Source organism: Mya arenaria, chromosome 5 (assembly GCF_026914265.1).
Source record: "Mya arenaria isolate MELC-2E11 chromosome 5, ASM2691426v1".
NCBI classification, from domain to species: domain Eukaryota; kingdom Metazoa; phylum Mollusca; class Bivalvia; order Myida; family Myidae; genus Mya; species Mya arenaria.
The window spans coordinates 47311058-47328965 of NC_069126.1; the positions used below are offsets into that span (position 1 = coordinate 47311058).

The following is a 17908-nucleotide window of genomic DNA, read 5'->3' on the forward strand; positions in this document are numbered from 1 at the left end:
TGATGGAAAATTACCGTGTAACCATAAGGCTCCTGTGGGCAGTTACACCAGACCTGCTTTGTTAATATAATTTGAAAACATGTGTCATTTTCTTGAAAAATGATAATTATACATTCTTCAAGTAATATGTGAAAACAGTGCACCAAATTAAGATTTTTTTTTGCTAAAAAATGCCAGTCAATGCAATGTACAATTGTAAATGAACTGCATTAATAAAATCTCCTCATGTAGATGCAGGCCCATGTTCACAAAATTAAACAAGTCTTGTTAGATAAAGCAAACATATCTATTTAATGTGGATGTTAATGTGTTGGTCTTGACCTTAAAACATTACAATTAAAGTAAGATTGCCACGGAATCAGATTTAAATTATTTGTGAACAAGGGAATCTGAAAAGCAAATGGTTAGATAGAAACAAAACCCAACTCACCTCTGCTGGTGACGGCATTGGTATCTGTGGATTCTGTATGATGTATGCTTGCCCACCCGCATAAACCACTGGGGGAACTGCTGGCTTCGGGCGGTAGGGAATTGTGGCGCCCTTTGGTGGGGACTGGAGGAGAGAAGGTCAGGATAAGGTCAAGGTCACCCTGGTGTAGTCATGGTGTCGATAGACAGGTGTAGACAATTTTGGTTTCAATGGTGATAGGAGAAAAATGGTTCAAAAATGTGATAAAACCACCCCAGTGAATAGGATTAGAGAAACATCTGTATACTTCAATCTTGTGACCTACAAAAGCACTCATTTTGAAAGGGTTTGAAGAAGGTGAATTCCTTTTGAGGCTCACAGACCCTTATGTTGTTAATAACAATATGTATACATTAACTTTGAACAGTGGTTTTTGTAAACTAAGCCTAAACATCTTTAACATGAGGTTTCTTGAAAGTCCTCAAACAAAAATTGTAAAATAAACCAAAAGGAAGTTAAGATTTCTACATATATTTATGATCATGCGATATTGAGTGGGAACTGCCATGGATTGACTGGAATAAAGATACTTAACAAATCATAACCCAAGCGTAAACTAGGATAATCAAAGACAAAAATCAAGTGGATGGAGAATACACCTATTTGATTTGCCTGGGACACAAGATCGTCAGGAATTCTTTATATTCAGGGTAGGGAATCCAGGTTGTCAAGGTGACCAGAGTTGTCCTCAAGGATAAAAACAACATCACCACTGGGCAAGGTCAAGGTCAAGGTCACCAATGTGACAATAAAAGGTTAAATGGTTCATTCAATCAGCAAACCACTGGTTGCAAATGAGAATTGTTTCCTAGCAACTGGTACTTAAAAGCTTAAAATTTAGCCTCGAACATGGCGATTGTTTTTTTTGTAATAGTTTTGCTATTCATTATTTTTACTGAGTCTAAGAGATATAGCATGAGTGTTAATAAGCATGTATAGTATTATAGCTAACACAAAAAGCTTTAATGTTACTGACTTTGTTTGTGTATAGCAGTCTACGTCATTACAATTTGATTACTAAATACATGTATAGCCAACAATGGCAGTCAAAGACTTGAAATCAGATCTAATTTGGCAACTAAAATTGCAAGTTCACAAAAATCATGCCTTTAGACACATAGAAATACAACTGTCATTTTGAAAGACTGTGTTAAGAAGTGCTCTTTGGATTTTAATACAGAGTACACGGTACTTTCCAGCTGTGAGATATTGTATGAAGTTAGGGACCAGCAAAGAGACATATTATTATCTGCAAGACTATGACGATATATCGCTCATTACAAAGCTACACAAGAGCTTGGGGTCACAGACATTGCCCATCCAGCATCCACTTCCTAGAAATGGGCCATGTCAAGGAGTTTCCTTTTATCAAATATTTCCAAAAGTTTCATCTTTGAATTATTATTAACAATGCAAAAGTTTTATTTTGCCGGAACATTCAGACAACATTATAATAGGTAAGATTGTGGTAGCGTCTGGGGTAAACCCTTAAGAATCATATCAGGTCAGTTGCCAATAATTATTAACCCAAATCCATGACAGTATTTAATCAATTTATTTCCGAAAGATAAACTATTATCTAAAATGACATGGGATGTTGTAATATGAAATATGGCAAAGAGAAGTTATAATCTGAAAGACACTTTCTGTTCATGAAAGTTTGCACTTCTTCTTTTAAAGATGAAGAATTATTTGTTTGATGTTGGCACTCCTTGAAATGTCCCATAAATGAAGGTATGAAATCCTAAATATGGGCTATGTCTGTGTGTTGTCTCCAAGCTCACAAGAAAGTCTCGGGTGAGGACAAAAAGCTACTGACTGGGGTGGAAGAGTTATCAAAGGGAAAGTACTCTATCAACCTGAAGCCAATTTGCGTCCAGAGTAGCTCACCTTGCTTGGTATTATGGCTCCTAAAATACAATAGTTTCCTGTTTAAAAAATTGAGGTATTTTTTAACATTTTATAAGCTAGCCATGAATTATCCTGATAAATGAAAAAAGTAAAAAAAATATAAGCATTAGATTGAATAAACAATCAATTGGCACAGTTACAATGACTTTTTCGATGACTGTTAATAAAACTAAAATAAATATTTCCAAATTGAAAAGCCTTACATTACAAATCATACGACCGAAGCCATTATGAAATAATGAACTAACTCTTTTTAGAGAAATGTTGATTTATATTTTCCATACTCAATTTTCCATACTCCACAAGTATCGCCAGCTAAACTGTACTATATTCTTGCATTAGCACAAGAAAATAATACCGTTTTGCAATCAGAGGGAAAACTGGCATTATTCAAGGCTCCTCACATAATATTCCTGGGACGACACACAATTACATTCCAATCTTGGAGATACATGCAGTACTAAATACACACAAACAAAAAATAACTTAAAGAAACCAATCACATGTCACGTAACCTTTGTGAAGCAAACATAGTCATGTTAACACACAATTCATGATATGCAACATCATTTCATAAAACAGCATTGCATAAAACAAAAATGTTCTTAAAATGACAAAATATAGATGATGAGAAGTATATTTCAATGAACATACAACAAGCATATTTAATTTATATCCTGAAGCCGCCGCCAATGTGAAATGTATGACGGTACCTCATTGTTTTTCTTCAATAAAAGTATTTTATTCAAGTGATATAATATGACCAAGCACAATATGCATGGCATAGTAAACAGAGGCTTAAACTTCTAAATTGACAAAAATAAACTTGTGTGTATTGAATGGTATGCATTAAGACTGGTTCTGCTATGATCTGATTCCGGCACATATGGTTACAATTCTAGTGGAATTATATACACTGTGTGACTGAAGCACATCACAGGAGAGAGAAACACTAATATCTGCCATGTACCTATTTCTGCACTGCAGCACATATTTTCAGTCATCTTTTCCCAAACATCACGTGAGAACAGTTTTGCTTTTGTTCTTGTACATGGAGAGGTAAAGGAACAGTGACATTGCAAAAAGCAGACACAGCCGTTCCACTTTCAGCACTTAAATTATGTTCCTTTAATCTGAGCGTGTCCTTGAAGTTCAGCAGGTAAAAATATTACTTCATAATCTTACTGTCAGACACCAGGGCGGTGTCAATAAAACATCATAAGTCATTTATGGTTTTTTTAATCAAATCACAGAAAATAAAGCATTTCAGATATCATCGTTTGATAATATCATATATTAAGTGATATACCTAACTTAAGAACACAAGACCACACTCTCGTGCGACATCACTCTCGTGCCAACAAGAGTGATTAATATAAGTTGCCATAGCTTGTTTCACAAGCGTTGTAAAAATATAGAAGTTCATACTAACTTTAAGAAAATGACTTCAGTTAGAAAATGACCTAAGATGTTTTATGAATACCAGCCGAGTAATTGATGAATCCATTTATTTCAAACACAGGTTCACTTGCATGACTCTGCAACTTTGGTGAATTTATTGGCTTCGAAACTCCTAAAAATTGCAATTAAAATTCCTTTGGATGCATATACCATGCTAAATTATTATATTTATAGACCCTCATTACAAATGACAAGCCATAACCAATGTAAAAAATCTAAAACTCTTAGTTCTACACAGATACAAATTGATGATCAACTCTTTAAGAATCCTTGTTGAATAAGACAAGAACATATTGCACAAATTGAAAGCCATGAATATGAATGTAGGCTGTCTGGTAGCAGCATATCAAGTACTTATCAGCGGCATACTTAACAATACAATAAGCATGAACCTTTAACATTTTTTCATATGACATCATGTTTTTATCTGCAAAATAAAATCTGCCAAATTGCCTGCATAGCAAGCATTGCATCACAATATTTGTGCCTTACTTTTACACAACCTTAACATCTTTATAAAGAGATCAAAACTGGGATTTTACCAATGTTCAGTGTGGTTTCTTGATAAGGTGTCTTATTTCTGATATTTTACCAATCCCTCTTAAAAACACCAAGTATACTTAAATATGAGTAGCAGAAATCAAATCTTGAGCATAAAATAATAAAAAAGCATAAAAGATTACATGTAAAAAAAGACAAACACAGAAACTGTGCCAACCTTCAATGCCTCACTAAATAAACTACTGCCATCCCAAAGAACACTCGAACACAGACTTGAAAAATTGTTCCAAAAAGTTTCAACACAGAAAAATTGTTCAAAAAAGTTTTAGCACGCCTGTAAAGATAGATGGTCACACAACTCACCTCCAACATAATATTGCAGACCACTTGTATACACGCTGTGACTGCTTCAGCTGTTCCCGACACGGTGACCGCTCGCTCTGTGGAGTTGGGCAACATTTCACTGGCCACTTGTATAGACGCTCCCGTACTCTAGAAGAAGAAGTTCAATGCATTTTGAATATATTGTTATATAAAGTATTTAATTCAAGAAATAAATTTTGAAGAACTCCAAATTTCAAGCAATAAATTTAAGTATGGAAAATCACAGTTGTTAAACAGGTTCTTTTGTACAGAAATTACATGAAACAAAAGCAAACATCATTTGGTCATCTTAATGCAAGTACTCAATAACTGCATATATTTTATACATTTATAAGGTCTTGCACTAGGGGGTCGATTTGTGGACGCTGGACAAAGATTCTCATATAGTATTTGGATGTGGAATCGAATTATAAATGAATCAAAATCAATGAAGACAACCTAGAAATGACAATCTTGTTGTTTCTATTTATGTTTATAAGACAACAAAAAAAATTATCAAAAATCTTTATCTTGTCCTTACCTCTCTGATTTCTTTAATCTTGATGCCGCCCTTGCCGATAAGCGAGCCACACTGGCTGGCCGGTACGACCAGACGCAGTGTGACGGGGGGTTTCGGCACTGTGGGCGTGTTTTGGAGGTCCTGAAACAAAGATGGCTGCTGCAAGGCAGAACGTGAGAACATGGTCACAACACGGCACAACATGCGGGGGGAAATTGTACACACTGTGGTTTGCCTCAGATTCAGGAGGTCCTTCTCATTTTCAAGATCCTTAAATGTCAGTGGTCTCTAACATGGTCCCTTCCCTTAGATTCCCGAGGTCCCTTTCATTTTTGGGGTCCTTATATTTCGGCTTTTTCTTAAATTCCAACCGTTCCTATGATTACGAAGGTCCCTTTAATTTCAGAGGTCCCCGAAATCCCCAAAGACCATAAATTTGCAAAATCCCAGTGATGTAGTGATTTTGTTTTGTTTCGACCATTTCATCGATTTTATATCTGAAACTCAATGCTAATTATAACCACTTCCATATGTTTTACATATTATATCACTGAGAGAGATTCAGAATTATTCTGTATGTGAAGGAATCCCAGAATCAACGCAGACCACAGTCACATAGATGAAATAGGAGTAAATCATAGTAAAGAAAGATAAATACTTTTAACCTTTTTAAAAATTTCATTTTTCAATCTTGTAACATGAAAGGCTGTATGCAAGAGTGCACTACCTCTCCATAAAATATGAGGTTGGAAATACAATTTTGGTATCAGCCAGTGTTATTGATACGCATAACAGATGTTCAAATACACATTGGTTTTACTATTTTTTATTCTGTGAACACATTCATGCATTACCGTTTATTTGTTTATATCATGAGCAATAATATGTAATTTGTTAATCTTATATATAACTTCCAGATAATAAAGGCATTACACTTTCATGCAATGGTACATGAAAAGTTGAAACTAAAATCAAATTCAGGATTGACATTGTGGCATTGAGGACTACAGAGGGAAATATTTGTTCATATCAAATATTTTCCCTGCAGTATCAAAGTGCTTGACAAATCATACTTTATTGTGAAATAGGCACGCAAAGAGAGAAAATTCTGAAATACTTTGATTCCTTTAAATGCATCAAACAGACAGAAAGCCGACAGTACATCTCTTTATTCAGAGAAAAAAGCTAATAATTAACTTCCCCGAATGATTTTTCAAAGAAATCTTATTACTCTTCCAGTCATTATACTTTACGGAACAAATCTAAGCCTTTCAAAGATGTCAAGCACGATTATGTGAGGCAAGCGTCAAATAACACTGACCTTGTTGACTGACAAAACCAGTCAGGTTCAAGAAAGTGCCATCTGATGCCAGCCTAACACAATATGTTTATGCCAGAAAACAAAGGTAGAACTGAAAAGCGTGTGCGGCACATGACATAAAGAGATGCTGCAATGGACAGGACCCAGTCACATGATCTAATGCTTACATATCAGATACTGGCTATAGCGAAACATACACTGGAATTTTTTAGCAAATACCGTCCATAATTATGGATGTCAGCTTACAGTGTTGTTCTAAGATTTCAGACACATAACAGAGCATATTTACATTGCAAAGTTTTTCTCCGTCCAATTTTTCATTTGCTAAAAATTAAAGAATGTAACTCAAATTTCTAACCTTGTTATGTACTGATTCTATTACTAACTCATGATACAAACTTATTTTCATATTTTTGTTCATGTGACTGGTTCCCTGAATGTAAGCACAAAGGGAGACAACCTACCTCCTCAAATTTAGAACATATCATTGTGAATGCTTTGTGAATGTTGTCTGTCGTTCCTGTTATGGTGACTATACGTTCAGGACACGAACCATCAGATATGTTGATTTTAGCACCACTCTGAAATAAATTAAGTTTTGTTATCAAAGATTGTTTGGTTTTATTATTTTCAATTACTGCAATTTGACGGTAAAAAACATTTCTTAACTGACATGAACTTTGCTATAGTGTGCTTCCTGGGCAGAAACCAATACTACTTAGGAGGCCATGATGGGCTGAAGCACGGAAAGCATTGGATGATTATCACTTCCCCACCTCACCAACAACATTATGTATTTATGATACATACTCTAAAAAAAGGAAACGTTTTGAATAACATTTTAATTTTTCTGATTGTATTCTTGTATCTTTTTATTAAGCCTTGAAAACAATGCAACACAATAAACCTTGCCAAAAACATCTAATATTAGAAATTTCAAAGGCCACAAACAGAATAGTCTATAAATGAATGGCTTAATAAGTTTGAAAATCAAGATAAACATCAATCACGTCAGCCATGTTCGGAAGAGAGAGATCTCCGCCTTCTTTTATTGGCCGAGTTCATTATTATTACTACAAAATTGGATAAAAAAACCCCGAGCTATTGTAGGCAAGTCACAGCTTGAGCCGGCTTAATCCATCAACAATTTTACAATAAGCTGGCTATATCATCTCCACAAAGTCGTTATAAGAGCAGGATGAAGTCAAAATATAAACATGTCCATGCAATTAAAATTGCCACTGAAAAGGAAAATCGCTTGGCAGGCCTTTGATATGCATTCCCCTGGAATAGATTTTATTGATTCTGGCGACTTTTACAGTTGGGATTAACCACAGGGCGTCTCATATGAAATCAGTGGACACACAATACCACCTTTAGAGAGGAAACACTGGTATGTGTCCTACCTCTGATTAGGGACTTGGTAATCAAGCCCAATGATCGTTGCTGTGAATGACCACAGGTGAAAATGCATTTCCTCACTTCAAGAGGGCAGCCAGAATATCGCCCCATTAAAACTGGTGCTAATGAGATTTACTTCAATATATGGAATGATAATATGCAGCCAGTTAAATCGAGAGCATTAGAAGCCAATGCTAATGCTTGTTGCTGGTTTTCCGAGTGCATCAAGGGGCATAACTGGGCAATGCTTACAGTGATAGTTAAGGGCTGCACACAAGCACATTGTCACTTATGTTCTAGATTTCATTTGAATATCTAAAACATTTTATTAGTAAAAACCAAGGATATAAATGATTCATGACAATAAACCAAGGCTATGACAATACCATGACCTATTTATATACCGGTAGTATAACAGACAATAAAGCTATAAATGACAAATCCATCCATGAATTTCGTTACTCTTACATTTAGAAAACTTATCATACTAAAACTTACATCTTCTCTGTATTTCTTTATATTGTCTCCTTTCTGAAAAACAGAAGACATAAAATCATATTATCAGTTCATATATGTGGAATCACAACCAAAATCCCGAAAACAATTTGGCCATAATTCACAATGCAATCTCATCATTACACGGAGACAATTTCATCCACCCTAGTCACTGATAACGCAATTAAGTAAGCTGGGCTGGTGACTAGCAATTTCAATTTAATTCAAATTTATCCAATTAGGTACATTTCAGTAATTAAGATATTGATTAATGTGCGCCATTGCAGATAACAATATGGAAGTCTTCAGTATTGGCTAGCTAGTTAAAGCACTAATTTAAGGTATAAATTTTGCATGGGATGTCACAAAGTTTCCCTGGAATCACTCTGTTATTGTAATTGGAAAGTCATCTTGGAAGTGTTTAACAAGATGTTAAAGAATCAGACTTTTTAAAAGTACATATATATATAACAGCTACCAACTATCACAGGGATCTCCTCAAGTGTATTACAGCTACGAAATATCACAGGGATCTCCTCAAGTGTATTACAGCTACGAAATATCACGGGGATCTCCTCAAGTGTATTACAGCTACGAAATATCACGGGGATCTCCTCAAGTGTATTACAGCTACAAACTATCACGGGGATCTCCTCAAGTGTATAACAGCTACAAACTATCACGGGGATCTCCTCAAGTGTATAACAGCTACAAACTATCACGGGATCTCCTCAAGTGTATAACAGCTACAAACTATCACGGGATCTCCTCAAGTGTATAACAGCTACAAACTATCACGGGGATCTCCTCAAGTGTATAACAGCTACAAACTATCACGGGATCTCCTCAAGTGTATAACAGCTACAAACTATCACGGGGATCTCCTCAAGTGTATAACAGCTACAAACTATCACGGGATCTCCTCAAGTGTATAACAGCTACAAACTATCACGGGGATCTCCTCAAGTGTATAACAGCTACAAACTATCACGGGATCTCCTCAAGTGTATAACAGCTACAAACTATCACGGGGATCTCCGTAGCTGTATAACAGCTACATTTTAACTACCACAGGAAGTCCATAAATGTCTAACAGCTACAAACTACGAAAATTTCACTACCCAACTTATTGAAAATCATACGCCATATGTTTATAAAGACTTTATCAATCATTTGGTTAAATAATCTTGAAATCGATTTCCGCATTTTAATTGTTTACTCATTTTGTTTTGCTTAAACAAGGGAGATAATTCACATGCATATTTGATTGCGTGAATCTCTTACCTTTCCGATTATGCTGCCAACCTCCTGAAACGAAACAAATGACAGAAATAGATTAATGTAAAATAAAAAAATAGTATCACAAGTGGAGGAAAACATCAATCCGTTTATATAGTCATCAGTAAGGTATAAAAAAACTTGATATATGATATTAATATTTTGAACAACTTTTGAGTTTCAAAAATTGTAAAAGTTTTTGCACACTGCTGTTGCCAACCGCAACAACACCAAGTCTATTATAATAACTTGGTTTTTCAAAGCTTTTCAAAAAACATCAGAGGAGCTTAAAAGAACATATAATCTGAAATAAATCATTGTTCAATGAAAATGACTACAACCAGTGAAGAGTGTACTTTTTTTCAAGAAAGAATCTTGAAATATGACGTCAAAAGTTTCCGGATATTTTTTCAATCTTCATTTTACAAGGTAATGAATAAGAAACAATTGGGAACAAAATTGTTCAGTGATAAAATTGTTCTTAGCTGCCTGTAAATAGGCAATAAAGTGAAGGACAGTTTGGTTTATGAGGTCCATGAGAAGGCAAGGAGTTTGACTGGCGGCTGTGCATCTCACATTCTATAAAGATAGTTGACAAATGCTAATGTGTTTTTTATTAAACTCTGTAAGTCCTTTAAGAAAATGTGTGATGAGGATTTCCAGTATTCTTATTCCTTTCCAATTGTCTCTTCAATTTGGGGTGGATAACATTTATAACAGATTTATTGTGACCTTATTACTTTCCTACCTCCTTCTGAAGATTATTTAGAAGGTTTTTATTATCTCCTCATTAAAGATTCAAACAACTGGGAATGAAAATTACATTTATTTATTCACACACATGACTGTCCTCACTTTGCTGTAAACAAAATCACAGCCTTTAATCTGATTAGATCTAAAGAAAAACAATTTATACCATCGTAATCTGTGGTATAAAACAATTGATAGGATTTCATTGCCCACATGTGTTATCACCACCCAACCCAATAAAATATTCAGCCTCAATCATTCACTCAAAGAAGTGCCTCTTTCTGACATATGTTGTCTTTCCTGCTTTAAAATTTACAAGAAATGGCCCAAGTGCTCTTAATTTATCAATAGATGTCACTTATTGCAAGAGCCCTCTTTGATTAGTTGACTAAGGGGGCATAACTTCACAATTATTTTTGCAAGAGATACAGGCCTTACTATAAGTCCAATGTCTATTACCATAATATTGGAATCATTTGTTTTAAGTCATATAAGAATATTGGTTGATGGCAATGACAACAAAGCCGCCCAAACCTGACTTTTTCTTTGAAAAACAGACAAGATAATTATATGCACATACTCTTCTCCTTTTACTGTCCAATATGCCATGAAATGTACTTATTGGAGGAACTTCCATGCAGAGAGGAGCCAATAATTTCATCATTATTTTGACACCTCAATTTATCACAACTTTCCCCCCTCATTATTCTGTCTAAATGTCTATCAATAACAACAGAATTGATATGTTTCCTCTTCAATACTTCCCTCTCACAAATCTTAAGTGTTCTTGCAAAAAAATACTGTTGTGAAAAAAGCAATGAATGGACAGGTCCAAATGGTCACCAACAAACTTATACCACAAATGTTATGAAAAGATTTACAAATTTATAAGCTAATGTCATATTTTGCAGCAATGAATAATACTTAAACCAAACATGATGATTCACAGCTTAAATGAGATCACAACGAATACATGTTCACAAGAGTCACTATTATCAGGGGGAAAAACAGTATGATAGCCATGATTTCAAAGAAAGTTTAATGTACATTTTCTTTCACATTGATTTGGGATTAAAATTTGAGTTTCTTACAGTCTTTAAGGAGAATAAACTGAGCTTATTCCAGATTTTTCATTACCTTAAAATCAACTCAAAGCGAGGTCACGGAGACTCAATATTGTTCTCGCTAGAATCACTTTGCCATTACCTTAAAGCTTTAGAGAGACGCAAAAACTGTTTAGTTTGCTGAATAATTAATAAGAGTAAAGATGTATTTCTCTATACTAGACATGCACATTATATCTCCCAGCGTTTATCAATAATTGCCCAAAACTGGCTGTGATAGATTCAATCTCAGCCGATAACGTAGTAACAAACCCCCGACATTCAATTGCACGTTCATCATTTTCGCCTTTAATACCCAATCAGGAAAACGGGGAATTGAAGAAATTGAAACCAAATAGCCACGTATCTTGTGACCCATCTCAATCTCTTCACGTAATAAAACGCAAATAACCCGCAATAATGGAGCATCTTTTAATTCCCCTCTGGTTAAAATGCCGGCAATTGATTTTGGGTTTGTGTTACTCGTTTAATGCCTTCACTTTCATACGGTCAATTCGGAGCGTAAGAGTCACAATTTTAGACGACTTTAGGGCTTCCTGTTCACGTCAAGAGTCTGTTTCCTCAATCAAAGTGGGCAAGCCAATAATTACAGCAAAAAATAGCCAAGCAATCCAGATATCTTCTGATGTTGCTGCGCTAATTGGATGAAGAAGTGCGAAGTGATACCTCCGGTCATTTGGGATTAGACGACTGGAGGCCATGTACCATAATGTGTCTTTCGTCTTGTTATGACAAAAATAATGTTGTGCCCTGCCGCGATTTTTTTTCTAAAAAAATCCTTATCAGAAAAATAATCGAAGAGCCAAATATAAAACTTTCTCTGAGGGACTATTTTCTATGGTAATAACCATTTTCCCTGCTTTTCAACTGCAAGTACTCAACATTTCACCATCTGAGCGGAGGGAAAACACATTTTTTGGAAATACATTTAATGCTTCTAATTCCAATAAAAACATTGCCATGTGTAACAAAGTCAATCGCACAAAAGAAAATGAAGGAAGCCCTATGACCATATTTCTATTGATCATCTTTATACCAGTACCATCACTTCAGAAGCCCTATCAAGATTTTCTTGATAAATTTTTCTACAGCATTAGTAAGTTAAAAACGATTTATTTTGATAACAAAACACGATAAGTTAGAAAGTTAAAAAAGTTGACTTCATCAGTTCATCAATATAATGACAATGTCGTTAGATCCTGTATCAATGTATTTCAAATTCTATAGCATAAGACACGCGATGTCAGTATTGAATATTGATTTGTGATCACAAAATCCCCGTGCATTCAAGGTTGTACAGGATATCTGCAGGCTTGCCCATGAAAAATCTCTAATTACATTTACTGTCAAATGGAAATCGGGAAAAATCACGCTTGACAACAAATGACAGTCAGCGCTGTCAATACGTGAGATTTTCTGATGTCTCTTAAAGATTTACAAAATCCTCTTGTGTAATTGTCACACTCAGGATAAAGCAGTATGTCAACTCATGCACTATATTCCTAGTACCTTGGTGACTTAACTAAATTAGTACATTGTCAAAGAAATCTGTCTACGACACTAGATGGCATCTTTAAAGCAAGATGAAATATAAAATAAAAAGAAATCAGCCATCAAGCAATTACATTTTGTCATGTTAAAGGAGAAAACGTTGAGAAACCATTTTTGATCATAGGAAATATGAAATTAATGTCCTCTGTCCGACAGAATGGACTAATGACAGTTTCTGTAATTAAGCTATTATTCGGCGGATGTTTTGCATTTCCGTAGATATGAAAACATAATGGAAGACCTCTATTACTTCAAGACCAAGCAATCAATTACTGGTGTTCAAAGATAATCAAATCATTGTGTGTCACCATATTTTGTCATTATATCCCATTATTTCTTCAGCACTTTTATGTATTGTTGAATAATTGCTGTGTAGCTGTTCTATTATTTCTATTATAACATTGCACGTCAGATTCTTTTGGACATATTTAAATAAATCTATTCTTGGACATAGCTAGGTACATCTCTTCTTGGATCTACGTAGGTCAAAGGTCTTGACATTTTACCAATTGATCACTTATGCCATCAAATCAAAAGTCTCTTAAGTTTTATGACTATCAAGGGAATACTAAAAAACAACAACTCTAAATCTATTTCAAGTGCTTTGGACGCGATAAGGATGCAAACTAACACTGTGGTGAATGCATCAGGACTCTATACTGACGAGTAAACGAGAAACCGACCTAAGTGCTTCAATTCTTAAACATCATTTACAACATTTTCGATTTCATCCCTGGAAGCAAGGCCTCTTCAGTTGCTTTCAACTTCCTTTCAATAATGCCAGCAGTTTAAGAAGAAAACCAAACATGCCCACAGGATATGCCATAGACGCCTTCAGGATCTAAAACCACCTTTTGTTTAACAACTTAAATCCATAAAAACTAGAAGATGTTCACATTATGACTATGTTTGTCTTTACGGCATTTATCCCTTAAGATTCATTCAATATGGCGCAGAACTCAAATCCTGGTCCTCATGTTATATTTATTGTCAACAGCTTGTCCTTGAAAGTCAATCTTATTTTGTTAAGACAGATCGAAATAGCAAGAAAATAGAAAGCAAAACAATTTCTACCTTATATATATTAAGGCACACACAGTTCTTTGCAATTCTCATTCTAGGGTCACTGTTTAGGTAATTGACATTTCAAAGAGTCTTTGAAACTACTTAATTGGGATAGAAGTTGTCTGCCTTTCGCCAAATTGTAAGATAGCTATTATTTGTACTTATATTTAGAACAAGTGCCTCAAAGTGGTGAACAGTATTGAAATATCAGAACTACCAGCTTCAAACTTATTTATTAACAATTGTGTCTGTCCACAATGCACAACTTCAAGTTAAAATTGTTACAGACCGTGTGGACATATCTGTTAAAATAAATACTTGACATGATATTTGTTGTGGAAGCCACATCACTACATGTGCACAAGGCAGTTTGAAGATATTACCTAATAAGACTGCAACAACAGGCTTCAAATAAGCAGCTTACATCGCAAGGCAATAGTAACCAAGTCAATCATTCACGTGGCAACAGGACAACCACATATCATCCGAAGGATCTTACTTTAGTCTCATTTATTTTAGCATGACATGAAACACTCTCAGGATCTGTTTCCTGCGTGACAATTACTGATGTCCTTATTAACTTGAAGTTAGGAGAAAGTGCCTCTGTTAAGCTTGAGGCTTGAACTCATGAGCAAAAGGTGGAGAGGAACCTCACCACCAACATCTGTCCTTGACCTCAAAATATGTATCTTTCTCTACAAGGTGTAAGCCCTCAATCATAATGTGTTAGTGCATTTTAGATATAAACATTGAGAATATTTCCTTGTTTATTTATATTGATTAACCATTATATTACTTTTGCATGAATTACATCTTTGAATGACCCAGTAATGACGCTACTACTGTGATATGATATTATAAGGGAAGTAAAAAAAAACAACAACGTCTACTTCGATTATATAGCAATTTTATTAATTTGTTTCTTAAATGACAATGTTTATATAAAAAAGCTCTCACGCAAATTGCCAAAATATTCAAACTTGACGTTTTGTTACTTTACAATGAAGCTTTACCGCTAACAACTTTGTATTTATGATGGAGGGATTACCTTCAACAAATCCTATTTTTTAAGTCTCACTAATCTAACATCACTAAGATCATTTCTGCTTTCACCGGTTAAATTTCTTAGTGTCATTCTCGTCATTAACAATTACATAGTGATCAACTTGGAAGATGATGTTTTCATTCCGTAAATCTTTCCTTTCATATTTAGAGTGTAATCATGAAGACCTAATTACCAAGTAGATTCATCAGTAGAGAATTAATGGTTATCGCACAGTAATAATGCTGGAACAATTTAGAGAAATGACTTTATTTATGACTTTTTTTCATTACCAACTCAAGTGCAAAAAAAATGTTAACAACTCAGTTAACTTGGTATAAGCTAGGTAACCTAATTACATCATTATGTTCCATTTTGAGGGTAACTGGGAAACTGGTTCTTAGTGTTCCTATTCTCAGTGTCACACAAAAAACCTTTATTCATGTCACTCCTTAAATCCACCTAACAACAGAAATGCCAAGTGCAACTGACTCCGGAGTTCTCACTCTTCAGACTGAAAATGATTTCATTTTAGAAAAAGTAAGCGTCCATCCTTCAATTTTTTAATAAAAAAACGAAATAACCCTAAAAAAATATGAATCAAAGACCGACATACCTTTCCCTGCATGATCATGCGGACAGTGAGAATGGATGGCGCAATGCCGTTGGTTTCCCCTCCTTGCACCATGGTTCTCTCCATCGCACACTCACTCGACAAGATATAACGCAGCGGGCACGTGGGCTCGCTACTGGGGGAGGTTGATGAAGGGATGATCGTTCGTTGTTTATGACTTTACTTTATATAGACTTGTGCGTATTCTGTATTTGTGGTGTATATTGGTCTGTCACTGTGTCACTGTAATAGTCTGGAAAGAGAAAAAAGGTATAAAAATATGTGTGAAATTAAAACATAATGAAAGCATCCAGTACAAAAACATATCTTCTCTGTGGTTGCCATAGACACATACGTAAGTCAGTAAGTAACTAATGTAAATAAATATTATGACTTAAAACTTGTGACATGGAAATAGTCCCATGCCTCTTGCAACATAACTTCCTACAACTATATTGCGTAAGGTTTGATGGGCAAGATCCCCTGTTCCCAGAGTTCCACATGGTGCCAAGACCGTGAAAATCACCTACAACCTTCATGAGGGAATCCACCACCAGCCAAGTGAGGAAATCCCAGCTGTCACAGGCAGACTGGCCGTAATCTTTATGCTAATTTCAGCCAAACTAACATCACAGCAGTTATGTCAACAGACACAATAGAGCTCAGTGCAAGACATATGTAACTATTCTATGAAACTTGTATTTCAATACGGAGTTACAACCTTGTTGCTCTGAGCCATGGACAGATCATGTCACTCACCTCTCTCATCAGTACATCATTATCAACTATCACAGAATATCTTCTAACAGTCTATATGATATGTACTTTAAGTACAAAAGTGTCAATGCTATCACTTTCTATTTTTGTAAAACAACATACCCATATTCCATTACACTTAAGAAAAACCCCAAGTGTTACAAGTCCTTGTTCTTCACTGCTCATTCATCAACAAGAATGAACATCTCGTCAAGTGTTTACCCCCTATTACTATTCAACATCATGTGCAGAACTGATGCACAATAAATTGGAGACAAAGCATTATAAATAAACAGCTTACAAATTAACCTATTCTTGTAGATTCTTATTCTGTTTTGCATATAATTAAGTCATTTTTCTAGCTAGAATGATACCATGTATATATAAGTATACTGAACATACTATTTCAGGCTAGCGTCAAATTGTCAGAAAATGTGACATGAAAAGTTTTAATTTGATTTTTTTGGGTTGATTACCTTTTGAAGGTTTTATTTATATCGTTGAAAAGTAAGAACATGTTTATGTTGAAAAAACAACAACAACAACATTAATCTAAATCAAAGAGAAAGTAATCTACAAAAAATATTGTCAGATTAGAAGCAATACATACTGAGTCTGCAAAAAAAATCCATAGAAGGAAAACATGTTACCATAATTGATTATGTCCGCACAAAATAACGTCTCTGACAGTATTAGTGAGAAACAGCTTAAATCAACATTAATTCCACAGAAATGAATCTAAGATCCCAAAAAAAGCCAGTGGAAATGTTTGGTTCAGGTTGAGGACTAAGAGTGCTTAGCTAAAACCCCATCATTAACACTACCCAATCCATACTTTGACAAAATATCGAGATGGAGATGATGTCTGTATGGTGAAGCAGTTGCGTTTCCATCAATACGTGACAATGATTTTTGTCGAATATTATCACTTTGTGACAATGTCTAGGAAGATCTTTATTTTGGAGTCTGCGGTATCAGTATAATAACAATGCGTTGTTACGCAGAATAATTATTAACGATTAAATACTGGAAATTATTTCTTATATCATGTCACAATCTTGCATGCACAGTCAGGCAAAACAAACAGAAATTGACATCATGCTTACAGTGTTCCACACAGACTTTGTTGTAAGTTTTTGTATGAATAATCTAATCTGGCAACTCACAATGATCATAATTTGTGTTATTTGTTGTTTTATTACATAGTTGCTTACTAATCCAAATACTATTTTCATATAAATCATATTCACTTAGGTCATTACCTTAGATCTCACTGCAACACTATAA

General features: G+C 34.8%; 1 protein-coding gene across 25 annotated transcripts in view; it reads right to left on the minus strand.

Annotated features, from left to right (window-relative positions):
• The window catches only part of LOC128236078 (poly(rC)-binding protein 3-like), a 123655-nt gene that overhangs the window by 11597 nt on the left and 94150 nt on the right, over positions 1-17908 (minus strand). For 16 of the 25 annotated variants that reach the window (XM_052950925.1, XM_052950926.1, XM_052950927.1 and 13 more), the window contains 8 exons: positions 15869-16118; positions 9727-9750; positions 8446-8478; positions 7011-7127; positions 5247-5384; positions 4706-4834; positions 431-553; positions 15-56 (listed from right to left, as the gene is read on the minus strand). In XM_052950925.1, the coding sequence (XP_052806885.1) occupies positions 15-56; positions 431-553; positions 4706-4834; positions 5247-5384; positions 7011-7127; positions 8446-8478; positions 9727-9750; positions 15869-15952 (690 nt within the window). In that variant the 5' untranslated portion in view covers positions 15953-16118. The remainder of the gene's footprint in view (positions 1-14; positions 57-430; positions 554-4705; positions 4835-5246; positions 5385-7010; positions 7128-8445; positions 8479-9726; positions 9751-15868; positions 16119-17908) is intronic. The other 9 variants (XM_052950924.1, XM_052950921.1, XM_052950917.1 and 6 more) reach the window with 3 other exon arrangements.